The following is a 14,359-nucleotide window of genomic DNA, read 5'->3' on the forward strand; positions in this document are numbered from 1 at the left end:
CTTATTCTACTGAGCTATCTCCCCAGCCAGGAGCTCTTTTTCTAATGGGATTATTACTATGTTGTCCTTCATATCCTTCAGTAGTCACATTGAGCTAATTCACCTTGAAAAAAAAAAATCACATAACTAGTTTCTAAGCTCACTAGAGAGAACAAGTAGCACTGGTTATGACAGAAGTTTGGGGTTTTGCAGACCTTCCCATTCCTGGGGATAAGGAGTAAAGGAGGAGTGGTATGAATTGGTCATGTCTCAAATATGTGGAATGTGACCAGCCATACTGATCCTACAGCAGAAGGCCCTGACCCTCTTCTCCCCAGGAATTCAGGAAGTACAGCTGGAATATGCTCCCAGAAAGAAGGGCCACCATCTTCCTCCCCTCTCCTATACAGTACCAAGGACAGGGCATGAATAGCCCAGATCACTCCAGGCCTGGCACGGAAGTTTTCTCTTATTCTCACTGTTGTGTCCCTTTTGTGCTCCACTTCATATCAACAGACCAAGTTGAGACTCATATTTGAATATAAAAGAAAAGAAATGCACTGTAGACACTTAGGCCTTTTTGGTTTTCAGTGCTTAACTTTAGCTGAGGTGAAGTTTTCTATAAAATTGAGTTTAACTTACTGTGTCCTGTATAGCTAATAATAAAGCAGTATGTTATTCTCAGTCCTATTACTTCCATGGGAGACCTCAGATGGCCTTCACTGTGCTGAAGAAAATGACTTGTTGGGCTCTCACTAGATGCCAGGCATTATTTTGAGTACCTAATGCAGAACACCCCATTTATATTCCCCATGAGCCCTGGGGGCAGTTACAATTGTATTGATAAGGAAACTGAGGCAGATAGTAGCTAAGGACTTTTCTCAACATTACAGAAAAAAAAGAACACATTTCAAAGGCCACTCCGCATGCCAGCGCTACTGCAAACACACTGGGTATTACAGCAATGGATGACCCACTAAGTTAAAGGAAACTAAATGCTCACCTCATCCCTGAAAATTATGAAAGTAAAAATTCACTTGTAACTCATACTTAATGTTTCTTTATACCCAAAAGGGGAATATAATGTTAGGTATTCTTTTTATACACTAACATAACTCATTTTTCCCTTTTCAACATTATCAGAGCAAGGCAAACTTTACTAAAAAGATGGCGATCTTAATCTTTCAGAAAATCTCATACTTCAGTTGTAATGAATGACCATATAATTTGCAGGTAAAGGGACAGAACTGGAGATCATGTTATATGAAAAGAAGCCAGACTCAAGACAATTATTGTATATTTTCCCTAGTATTTTAAATCTTTTTAAAAAATGACAGGCGATAGGAGAGCCTATTATTAAATAAGAAAGAGCGAGGAGGGTAATAGGGAGATGGAACCATTGAAAAGATCATCATTTTCTGGATTTAGACATGGTGCATCTTATCAAGTTCCTAGACTCTTCAGCAAGGCCAGCTGCGTGTCATGCCATTCTTATTGGGCCCAGCACAAATCAGAACCAATGTGGCCCTCCCACGGCCTCATCATGAGCACCTCTGATCCTCAAAACCATACCAATCAGTACTGCTAGGTATGGAACCAATACCCACAGAAGTTCTAATCTGTTCCCCAGCAATGTAGTGCAATAGTGTATTCTAAAGCAAGTATATTCTAAAGTACTACCTACTAGAAACAAGTAACCAAAAGGACTAAAGATATTCTGTTGTGATTTTAGCTGCCCAAAATGCTATTCTTCTAAAATACTAAACAGTATAAAACAGACTCATTTTGTTATATAACAAAACTTAAAATAATGTTTTTCAAAATAATGACAATATAAAAGGATACTTCTGCATTTTATTGCACTCAACATTAACCAGATGACATTTACATTATTCTTAGGAAATACACTGACATTGCCTAATATGGCACATATTCGGAAAGACACAACTCATTAACTTAAATATTTGGAATTGAAAAGTATCTGAAATTGACCACAGCATAATGAATCCTTAATTTCAAGTTCTAGAGATAATTATTTACAAAAATCCAGTAAAACTTAATCATTCATTAACTCTACATCACTCCTAAGTTTCTCTATAAAAATATGGCTTTATAAAAAGTAGTGTCCTATAATTAACAATAGAAGAGCTTAACTATGAGTGTCAGTTCTGTACCCATATCACAGCTTTAGAAAATTATTGCTATTATTCCTAACTTAGTTCAGGTTTTCACTACACATTGAATCATCATGCAAAACTCACATGTAAGCATAACTTAGAATGCTAAAAAATAGACTCTTTTTTTTTTATTTTTAGCCTAAAAGCTAAAGAAGTTACCTTATCTTTAAAAAAAAAAGGGGGTAACATAATGAAAAGGTACCCCGACCCATACATGAAACTCTTCCTTATTCTATTCTTATAGTTCATGATTATTTCAAAATGATGTTGCAGCTATCCTTTTTCCTAAGGGCTATTTTCATTGCAACAACCATTTCTGAGTCAAAAATAAAACCACATTAAAAATGGAAGAAAATCTTCAGTGTAAAAACAAAAAGGCTCATCCCTTGTGAAATAGCAGCAGGCAGCGGACTTGGAGAGCACTTTCCATAGATCCTGAATCAATCTAACTAGAGTCACTACTGCGCTTATCTAGTGAGAGCATCGTGCAAACACCTGATTGGCATTGCTCAATCAGCCAAAGGAAGAAAGATCTGCATGTTATGTACCAGTGATTTACATAGACTTTCTAGTTTTTAAATAGACATTGAATTGGCTACAGCTAAATATGTCTCATATCTATGGCACCAAACAGCATTTTTGCCTAAGACACTTCAGCAAGTCATTTCTTTTCCTTATGTCCTAATAAGAAACGCTAGTGTCCTCTCTCATTTTGAAAATAAATTAGTCATAATTTAAAACTTCCTTTGAAATACTAAATTTTGCTAATGAAAGCTACAAATTCTCAAAATTTGTGTTGTAACCTGAATACTCAAAGGTGATACAGAAATGATACAGAAATTTTTGATAGGAATATCAGTGCCGATATCTGCACCTCACGCCTTCGTGAGGCGCACTTGAGCACTTCCAAATCATGTTTAGCGCAGCATTCACACATTAGTCTGACAGTGCTAATTACTGATATTCTATTATTAAAACCCTGACAAGACAACTGCTGCCACACCATCAATATAATCATCTAAAAAAATACACACAAATGCAATTAAGACTGAAGCTATTTCCCAAAAGGATGGGGGAAAGAAGAGACAGAATTGCTCTGCTAATGCTATCAGCAAAGTACGTGCAGGAATGTAACATCATATGTGGCTTTTGTTTTAAAAAAAAATACACTAAATGCCAGTGGACTACAATTCATTCAAAACATCTTTAGTGTTCATCCCCAAAGATCTTGATCTGCTCAGTAATTACGTCACAAGATCTTTCACAGCCATCGTTTGGAGCGTATGGTTAGGCTGGTCCTCCTGCAGTAGAAGGGGTAGTCTTTCTGAAGCTTTATGTATCTGCAAAAATAAGGGGAAATCTAAATTAAAGGACCAACCAGACACACACTGGGAAACTGTTTCATGTTCATTCCTACTTTTTTTAAAAGCCCACCAACAAATAAAAATGCTTATTTGTTTTTATTTGCTTACTTTTTAACCTTTTCCGGTTTATTTTAAGGACATGATAATAGAATAATTAACAAAAAGTCTCTAGGGATTATTTGCAAACCTGCTAATGAAAATCTTAGGCCCTTTAAACATCAGAAAATTATGACAATCAAAGAATCTAAAACTTTTAAGAAACAGAAGCATTAATTTTTCTCACCAATATTTTCGTTATTAAGAATAATCAATCCTGCAATGTATTTACTGTAACTGTCCTCCAAATGTGTTTTGAAATTTTTCATTGCTATTTTGTTTTCTCATTAAAACTTGAATAAAAGATGAAAAATAAAAAAATATAATGAAACCATGTATGTAGGCAAATAATGAAAATTTTGTGGTTTTCTTAGATGATGAAAATTTTAAAGAAAGACGAGTGCCTGTTCAAAGCATGAGTTTAAACAAAAAAAGTTCTTTGAAATATTAATAAAAAATAAATTAAATAATCCCCAGCACAACATGCTGCACCAACCCTGCCCCCAGGCATGCTGAGCCAGCCACCAAGACCAGCCTATAATCCCAGTGCTGGGGAGGCTAAAAACAGGAGGATCACTACAAGTCTGAGCAGCACAGTGATTCCTGCACCAAATACATTAAAAAAATCAATCAATTAATTAATTAATTAAAAATCTAGTACGGTGTTTGACAAATACAGGACAAATTTTCAAGAGCACTGTAAGCTGTATTTAAGATATATTAATTTAATGAATTTCCTTTAGCATTTAATGTTATTGATAACATAAGTCTGGCATGTTTTAGAGGAAGTAAAATTTATTCTGACCCAGCTTTTTCAGTAGTTTCATCCCAACTTTAGCATCTAGCTTATTTTATACTTACAGTGTTGCATTTATGTTATAATATTGTATTAAAAAAGCTGGCACAGATGAATATTTAATTTCTACAGCTGGATTACTTCTATGACTTGAATATATGCCCCAGAAATTTGTGTTGAAATTTTAATCAAAAGCTTTATTCATATTAATGTAATTTGGAAGTGGACCTTTTGGGAGGTAATTAGGATCAGATGAAGTCCAAAGTTTGGGCCTTTATGGTGACACTAGAGTCTTTTTTGGTTCCAGGAACTGAACTTAGGACTTGTGCTTGCTAGGCAGGTGTTGTGCTACTGTGCTGAGGCTCCAGCTTTTAGCTATAATGCCACGTCAGCTGTATCCCCGCCTTGAGCTACATGCCTGGCCCGAGGAGTTATGTAAGAAGATGGAGAGAGGGCTAAGCTGGCGCGCTCGGTCACCACATGCTGCCCTCAGCAGGGCTTCTGTGCAGCACAGAGTCCGGAACAGGTACCAAGACGCTGCTGCACCACACTCTTAGACTCCGCAGTCTCCAGAATTGGGAGCTAAATGAACTTTCATCTTCATAAATTACTCAGTCTCAGGTATTTTAAGACAATCATATTTTCTTCCCTCTCTCTTTCCTTTCTACCTACCTATGTGTGAAGCCAAAAAATGTTTTTGATCAATATTTTATGTTACTGTAAACAGAAATTATGTATATGGATATATAGATATATATTCAAGAGAAATTAGAATTTACATACACTAAAAGATGTGTACAAAAACACAGTATCTTTCTTCATAGTAGCTAACAAAATAAAACACTGCAGTATGTTTACAAAACACAGTGATGAATAACACCTAATTACTATGCCTTACAAGGTAAATGAAACTTACAAATAAAATGCTGAACAATAAGATGTGAGGAACTAATCACAAAATCAGGACAAGGGAGTTCCATTACTTAGTTACAATAAATTCAGAAGCAGATAAAAGCAGTCTAGACATGACAGGGAAGAGCAGGAGTGGCCTCCGGCTGGGGGCAGTGCCACTGAGAGGAGCACGTTAGCAGCTCTCACGTCCCACAGCTTGGGCTGAGTGGCAGTAGGAGGCTAGCCGCAGAGACACGGAAAAGTTCACACGTGAGCATCTTCTAGTGTGCAAAGTGTACCTCACTAGAAAGGAAACTTAAATGAGCTTGGCTTCAGATTCTTAGAATTTAACAATAAGCTAGACTGAGAGGTATGAATATTTCTGAAATACCGCGAGACAATAAGTTGTTCAAAGTAAAATAAAAGTTTTCTTAAAAAAGTTGAGGAGCTAGCTCGGTGGTCTAAGTGCCTGCCTAGCAAGCACAAGGACCCGAGTTTGATCCCTGCATTTCAAGCTGGCCCCAGAACCCCAGGCACACTGTGCCGGCCTCCGAGACTGTAATCCCAGCACTGGGGAGGCTGAGACAGTAGGATCGCCACAAGTCTGAGCTGTGTAGCGAGATACTGTATCAAATAAATAAATAAATATATAAATATTTATAAATAGAATTTTAAAAGCAAATAAAGTAAAAGTTCAGTTGCAATTTCAACAATTTAAATATAAGCTCCAACTTAAAGGCTCCACTCAGAAATGGTTCACTAGAGTGTGAAAAACATCTCCACAGCCAGGCCTGGCTTCTCTCCTGCTGCCCTCTGTCCCTCCTGCATTTTGCGTTTCCATTAAGGTTTCATCCTTCCCACGCAAACACTCAAGGCAGAAATGCAAGAATCAATCTTGACTGCTCTCCCATCAAATTATTTCCCTGCCAACGGTTATGACAAGGACGCTCCTTTCCACTCCTTCTACCAGTCGGGCTCCCACCATTTGGACTTAGATTAGCACTGCAGTTCCTTCATTGTCTCTACCCCCTTTGCTAAATCTGGATTTGGTCTTGTGACTTATCTGCTTGAAATTTCCAGTGGCTTCCTGTTACTCTTAGGCTTAGATCCAACTTTGAAATATGGTATAAAAGACACTGAGAAGCCTGCCTCCTTCCCCTCACCATCTTCCTACATTCACTGTCTTCCTACATTCCTATTTTAATTCCTCCTCAATAAGCATTTGCTTCACACACGTCCCTGTATCTTCTACCTATGGCTCAGAACTCAGGTAATAGTAGCACAGTGACGTGAGGAAAGCCTGTTCTCACACTGTCCCATTGCCCCTAAGTCGGGTGTATCCCCTTCCACTGAGAGCTGTCTTGTGCACCACTCTGAAAATAGGATGCCATCACACTGTTTTGCTTCACTCCACGTTACAGCCTCAGGACAAGAACTACACTGTCAATGACATCATTTCGTTGGTCAGTGCCAAGTCTATACCACAGTACTTGTTCAATATATATACTTCTTGAATAAGTGAACAATTAAAAACAATGTGCATTTTAGCACTTGATAACAATTAATTAGTTCTGTTATGGCTTGAATCTAGATGTCCCCCACACCCTCATGCACTGATTGATACGGCCTTTGGGAAGAGGTGTGTAATACTGGATTAGGAATGAAATAAATGAATTAATCAACACATTGGTTTAGCACAGCTCTGGGTGTAGGTAACGGGAAGGCCCACCCCGGGTGTGGGTGGCATTATCCAATAGGCTTGTGGCCTCAACAAATGAAAAAAAGAAAAGAAGGCTTGGTGCTGAATTCTTCCTGTCTCCAAACCATGGACTAATTCAATGCCATGCTGCTCTCTTTAGAGAAAACTTACTAAAGATGGAAGCCTCTAAAAATGTGAACTAAAATAAATTGTGGGTATTGAGTGTTTTGTCCCAGCAACAAGAAATTAGCTAATACGAGCTCTTATGAGCATGAAGTCACTTTCTGTCACTGACTTGGACTTCCAGAGCTGCCAGCCTAAAGCTAGCTCTGACACGAATATTATCGTTTAAAAATGCTGGGTGAAAATGAATGAATTAATGAGTGAATGAATGAATGCCAGGTGAGAGGAAGGCCTGAATGGGAGGTCCAGATGGTGCAGTGGAAGGAAGCTGTCTGCTGGAATGAATGCGAGTCACGCCAGAACTGCGAGTGTTATCTCCAATTCAGACCCAGGAGCGACAGAATCACCCAGAAACCATGATACTGAGATATCTCTGTTCCAGGTAGCAATAATATATAAAATTAACTTTATAGTTGTTCTTTATTGGCATGGTAAGACAGAAAGGTAGCTAGAAAACCCCCAAGTCATACAGTCTTAAGTACTATTTGGCAGATTTTTTTTTTCTAATGAATTGTATAAATAATTCCTTCACATAAATCACTGTCTCCTACTGTGTGACGTTACAATGGTGATAATGTTCTCATAGGATTAGCATGCAGTATTGTTATGAAATTTAGAGTAAAATAACTCCTTCAATAAGTCACTCAATTGTAGTGGAATAGAAAAGAAAAAGAATTGTATCATGGATAGGTAAAAATGCTCTATGCTGAATGTGATCACTATGCGTATCTAAAATGCACCAATAAAATCTGATTGAAACAAAAATCACTCAATTTTGCCATGTATATGTATGCTATTATATTGCTAGAAATATACCATATAACTTCAAGTAAAAACATTAATTTGGAGAGAAAAATAACAATTTATCTCAAGGAGTAGTCATTTCAAAATTAATTCTAAGAATCAGGTATTTCAAAGTCATTAACTTTTAACATCAGAATGATCAATTACTAGGATTCATATTCTACATCCTTACCAAATATCTAGTCACAGGGCTTTCATAAATTTGTAAGTACAAAAGGAAGATGCAAAATTTAAATTATTGGACAGTTTGTCTTTCTACCAAAAATCCCAAATTAATCTTTCAGAATCCTAAGTGATGAACTCTTGTATTACAGAAAGACTCCAAAGAGTATGAGACGTATCATTTTATCCACCAAAACAACTCTGAAACTCATCAGTTCTTGAACCTTCATTTATTTAACATGTTGCAGATATCAATAGTTAAGAGTGTGAATGGTGCACCCACAATGCGAAGCTCAGTCCCACTTGCACTTGTCAGCTCTGTATCCCTGGGAGGCTTTGACTGCCTTGCTGGGCCTCACTGTTCTCATCTGCAAAATGGATTAATGGAGTGCCTACCTCTTGGAGCTCTGGGACTATTAAAGTTTAACTCACGAAATATGTTTGAACAGTTATTGGTCATCACCGTCTCCTACCGTGTGGCTGGTTACAATGGTGATAACGCGCTCATAGGATTAGGATACAGTATTATTATGAACTTTAGAAAATGGTATAACTTAGCCTTTGAGTGATTAGGGAAGAAAAATTAATCAATTTGGTTCCAAGGGCCAGGAAAAACTGGCATAATATCCAGCATTTTGCAGAAATCCTCAGTTTTCTATGGAATGAAAAACTTTTAATTACTAAAAAGTAGTGAGGAGACAGGTCAGCAGTGGGTGCTCCTGCAGTCAGATACATGCATACGCACTGATAAGCAGTCAAGCGACTGTACAGAACTACCACTAATATACATCTATGAATATTATTTTTCATAGTAGTAAAAACTATAATATAAAGCTATACTAATATTAACAGTAAAACAAATATAAGTACTGTTGACTATCAGCCTTATGTTTTCTTTTGGTAATGTCAAATTATAACTGTGTAGCAATTCAGACAAATTTTTATAGCACCATGTTATGGGTTACAACTTCTTGATGAATTTTCAAAATTTAACTTCCCTTGATCTACCTCATAGATCAGACAATTTAATTATTAGACAATAATACCCATAGCCACCACTTATGTCAGATATTATGCATGCTAACCAAACATTCATTTTTATGTGCTTTGGTTGTGGTTGTTAACTATTGCATGTCTAACCATTGAGTGCTTTATTTTTATAGCCAAAGAAATTTACAGGGTCAGTTTTCAAACCACTGAAATAAATGTATAGCTATTTATGGTTAAAAAATAGTATCTCTCATCTCTTTACAATCGTTAGGTTAGTATTAAAAATATCAACTATAACTACAAAAAGATTAATCCTATACAAACTCATTCCTAGAAATACTTTAAAATTTCTTTAAAGGAATAGAACAGTATTCAAATATGAATTCTATAACTTCTTCTGCCTCTTGAAGACAGGAACACACTTGGGAGGCTGAAGCAGGAGGATTGCCATGAGATCAAGGCCAGCCTGGGCTGCACAGTGAGATCAAGGCCAGCCTAAACTACATAGCGAAAAATAAATAAATAAGTAAAGAAATAAACTACATAGCAAGACCCTGTCAGAATAAGGAAAAAAATATAACAAAACCAAAAAAAACAAAACAAAACAAAAAAAAAACCCAGACAGAAATGGGTACCCTATCAAACATGACTCTATAAAAACACAAAAGCTAGTACAAAAGTGGGCACACCTATTAACTTCATCTATCCTGACTATCTTTCCTACATACAAAATACATGCTGTTCCTTAACTGTCGTGTAAATTTCTTAAGGGACTTATTTTCCCACTCACGCTGTAATACCAACAATTCAGGTCTCCTAATCTAGTATTTGTTTCTGCAAATTATTACAAATGTACAAGGTAGGATAAGTATCAAAACCTAAACATCCCATTCATAAAATAAGTGGAGACAACTGAAATACAGCATAAAACTATAAAACTAGTCTTTGCTTTTTTTATTCTTCATTTTTTTTTTGTTTTTTTAATCTGCAAATGTAGATTAAATTTAGCAAGTAATCATTTTTGCCAAAATCAATAATGGTATCACTGCTACAAAATTCACAACAAGCATAATGTGAAAAATAAGTATAAATTGTACCATATATGGCAAAAAGAAAAAAACTAAAACAGAAGTGACAAGAAACATGCTTGAGGGAAAGATAGGATGTAAAAGCAATCTCTCTCAGTAGCACCTTCCTCGCCTCTGTAAGAAGAGGACATTATATGCCAGTTTCTGAGCTCAAGAAACTGAAATGCACTTGAAAGTACAGGCTTTGGCTGAAGGGGTGTTCCCATTCCTTAAGCTCAGGACTGCGGCAAGAGGAACCGCAGGGAAAGAGCAAGGCGATGGGATTCACGCAGTGGGCTGGAAGAAAAGACGTCCCCAAGGCCCACCCCCCACCCCACCCCCCATTCCCCATCCCCCGCCCCCCACCCACCCCCACCCCCGCTAAGAAGGGCTAGGCAGAAGGGGGCCTGACAGCCTTCAGCAAGGCCAGGAGCAGAGAAGAAAAGGACCATGTCAGAAGCGACACAGAATTCTGTTTTTTTTCCAGAACTAATTCTGACTCCTTATTTGCACTGAATGGCCTGACAATTAAAATGAACAAACAACGACAACAACAACAACAACCCCCAGAACATAACTTGCACTACTACTCCTGTCTGTAATGGCAAAATCACATGGTACTTTGATTATTACTCCAGTTTCGGCATAACACATACGTATTTTCCATTATGTTCAGCTGATCAGAATTTTTTAAATTTGGGTTGTCAGTCTCAGGATTTTTATCCTGAAAAGATTTACTATATAATGTCAGTGTCAATATCAACAGCATTTTAAAATTGAGCAAAAAAGGAAACTAGAATATATTTAATGAAATTCCATACCTGGTGATACTTCCTGGGGTTCTTCCACAGGAGGAACACTTACTTCTAAAAAAAAAAAAAAAGTCACAATCCATTAAATGTTACTGACCAGAGTTTAAAATACATACTAGCAATACTGTATCAGCTATGATGATTACTTTTATAGACTTAAAATACTCAATTGAATGATCATGAAAACATAAGGTTTGCACACTATCCCTGCAAAGCAAAGTATGAGCTACAAGAGAGCAAAATGCTGTATCTTTTGCAACTGTTCTGCACAACAGTCTGCTGTGCAATCATCTTTCTAACCAACTTCAAAATTTTGTTGCTAAGCACATGAAATACAGACTAAAACAGGTTTCTGCCTCACTTCTGCATCAAACATCGTAAGCCACCTGAGGACAGACTGCTTAGGCAGAGCGCAGCGGCTGGGGATCCCCCTAGAGCTGTGTGGCCCCGCCCCAAGGGGCACACTGAGACAGTGATTGAGACTCAGCACACTGCTGCGCGCCTGGAATCCCAACTCTTGGGAAGCTGAACATAGGCGGATCACTATGAGTAGGATCTACGTAGTGAGACCCTGTAGACCCTGTACTAAAAATACAAAGGAAAAGGGAAAAACTGAAGAAAGACACATAGTATGTCTTGTTTCATCACTAAAGAATTTTTATTAAAAAGTTTTGCAGGGAGGGAGCTTTTGGGAGTGCAGGGGATCACACCTGAGCCTGGCACACGTTAATAAGCACAGACTTGCTCAGGGCGCTACACTCAGAAACTCTTGAGAAGTTTTTTGGCTCATAATAATACCTTAGTATTACACAACATAAATAAATCTGCAGTCAAATCTTAAAATCATACCATTCTTAACATTTCTGAAAAATAATGTTCAAGCTAACTGTTTTCCCCCCTATACTGCTGAATGAACTTAGGTCCTGGCATATCCCACAGGCTCCACTTGTGAGCTACCTGCACCCCAGCTCCCAAAATATTCAAAGACTCGTCAATGATGTGGATGTGAAACTTTTACTGTCTTGTTTTTTCCCTTGGCTGCTTCAACCTAATTACAACCAGTGAATGCAAGCATCATCACCCAGTGTTTCAAAGATGAATTTATTTATTTGATCCACAAAATTATATCACATATTAATGTCCTAAAAACCCAACAACCCAGGCTGGCAAGACAGCTCAAGGGACTAAGCGCCTGCCTAGGCAAGTGCAGGAACCAAGATTCGATCCCAGCACCACATGCCATACCAGCCCTGCCCAGAGGGCATGCTAAGCTGGCCACCAAGACCGGGCATGGTGGTGCACGCCTGCAATCCCAGCACTTGGGAGGCTGAAAACAGGACCACTATGAGCCCAACCTGCATAGTAAGACCCTGTACCAAATACAATGAAAACAAAAATATTTTTAAAAATTTACAAACCTAACAACCCATTTAATGCTACATTAATGTAAAGATTCCATCAGCTTTCCTTTTGCTACTTAAACCACTAATAGGCTTTTGTCAAAAATAGGTATTTTAATATTTTCTACAACTCAAAATATTTGTGCAACTATTTTATCTTTCTTCTTGCCACAATTCGCTAAATTATAAAAATGATGGACACTAAAAAGAGTATTTGAAAATATTTTACATAAAAGGAAAGTGAAAATAACCAAACATTTCTACTAACAACTATTAATGTATTACACTTCCTGTTATTTTCTTCACTGTTATATTGAGAAAGCTATTATTTCAAGTTAAATTAGATTTTCATCTCATTTTATTCTGAAAAATATACATCATAAAAATTCTTCTTAAACTTTTTATATAATTTATTTTCATATCATTTTTAACCTCATAAAATTTTTGGCAAATTAGTCATGTCAGCACAACCTCAAGTCATTGCCTATTTAATACACATGGCCTGCTTCTTCTACCCCTAGATCTTTTTAATTCACCTCAGCTAGCATGGCTTTGTCTCTCTCTCACCAACTGGTCCACCGGCTTCTAGGAAGGGCAGCCACATTCTCGGTGCTGCCACACATGATGGACACTTCCCAGGCTTGGGGCCCGTGGGCCACTCAGCAAGATACAGCGTGCCCCATCTTTTCTTCTGGGCCTATTTTTCTCCTGACTCACTGGCTGTTTAGCCTCCATTCAACTTCATAATGTTGGAATCCCTCGCCAACATCAGTCCTCGGACAGCCTCTCCACTCTCCGAGATGATGGATCGCAAACATTCCCATCTGTCTCAGATGTTGCCCAATCAGTTGACAGTGGCATGTCTAGCTCTATACTTAATACCTTTACTTGGATATCTCATGGAATTTTTAAACTTAAAATGCCCGTGTTTCTTCTCAGTAAATGGCCCCATTTTCTGGATATTATGCAAACCAAACATCCCTTTTATCCCCTCTCTTGGTTTCACAATGACCTCTAATGATACTGCCCTGAATCCACCTAATCTGTCTTTTCTTTCTTCTTTTTTTTTTTTGTCTTTTGCTTCACAAGCACTAGAAAAATCCATCAATTTAAATTTTAATGACAGAAAACAGAATTCAATGACAGAAAACTCATTAAGCATGAGAAAAGCTCTGGGTTTGAAGAAAAAGAAAAAAAACAAAAATCCACATTTAAAAAAAATGTGGAGCTATAATTCCAGCACTAGAGAGGCTGAGGCAGAAAGATTGCTTTGAGTTCCCTGCTGCCTGGGCTACATAGTGACACCCTGTCTCTTAAAAAAAAAAAATCTCCAATCTAACACTCTCCCTCCCCTTTCCAAGCTAAGATCTCACTCTAGGACACAACCATTATTTCCCCTACAGGTGGCTCCTTCCTCCATTCTCATTCTAGCCAATCCATTCTATAGCAGGTTGGAGCAAAAGTAATTCTTCAAAACTTAAGCACAATTGTACTGAACTTTAAGTATTTCCATAAATTTTTATGACATAAAATCCAAACTCCCCCGAAAGTCCTAGTTAATTTGCTCATCATCTTTACACAGAACTCAATAATGGGTTCTGTGTTCTTGCTTTCCGAATCCAGAGCTGTACTGATACAACCTGACAAGTAAAGATGAGGGAAGAGGAGGCCAGCAGTTGTGGAAAGATGAAGAATCTTGTGGCTGGGAAGAGAGCGCAACAGTCTAAGTGCATGCTGCCAACCCAGGTTCGAACCCCAGTACCACACGTCATGCTGGCCCTGGAACCCTGGGCACCGGTTTGGGCATGAGGTGCATACCTGTAATGCCAGCACTGGGGAGACTGAGACAGGAGGATCATTACAAATCCAAGTTGCATAGCAAGACCCTATACCAAATAAATAAAAGATTTTTTTTTAAGTTAAAAAAAAAAAATCTTGG

General features: G+C 37.7%; 1 protein-coding gene across 13 annotated transcripts in view; it reads right to left on the reverse strand.

Annotated features, from left to right (window-relative positions):
- Positions 1–14,359, reverse strand: part of Asph (aspartate beta-hydroxylase) — a 263,046-nt gene that overhangs the window by 141,164 nt on the left and 107,523 nt on the right. For all 13 annotated transcript variants that reach the window (XM_023702449.1, XM_023702445.1, XM_023702444.1 and 10 more), the window contains one exon: positions 11,030–11,074. In XM_023702449.1, coding sequence (XP_023558217.1) covers positions 11,030–11,074 — 45 coding nt within the window. The remainder of the gene's footprint in view (positions 1–11,029; positions 11,075–14,359) is intronic.

This window comes from Octodon degus, unplaced genomic scaffold (genome assembly GCF_000260255.1).
Source record: "Octodon degus isolate 3935 unplaced genomic scaffold, OctDeg1.0 scaffold00152, whole genome shotgun sequence".
Taxonomy (NCBI): Eukaryota; Metazoa; Chordata; class Mammalia; order Rodentia; family Octodontidae; genus Octodon; species Octodon degus.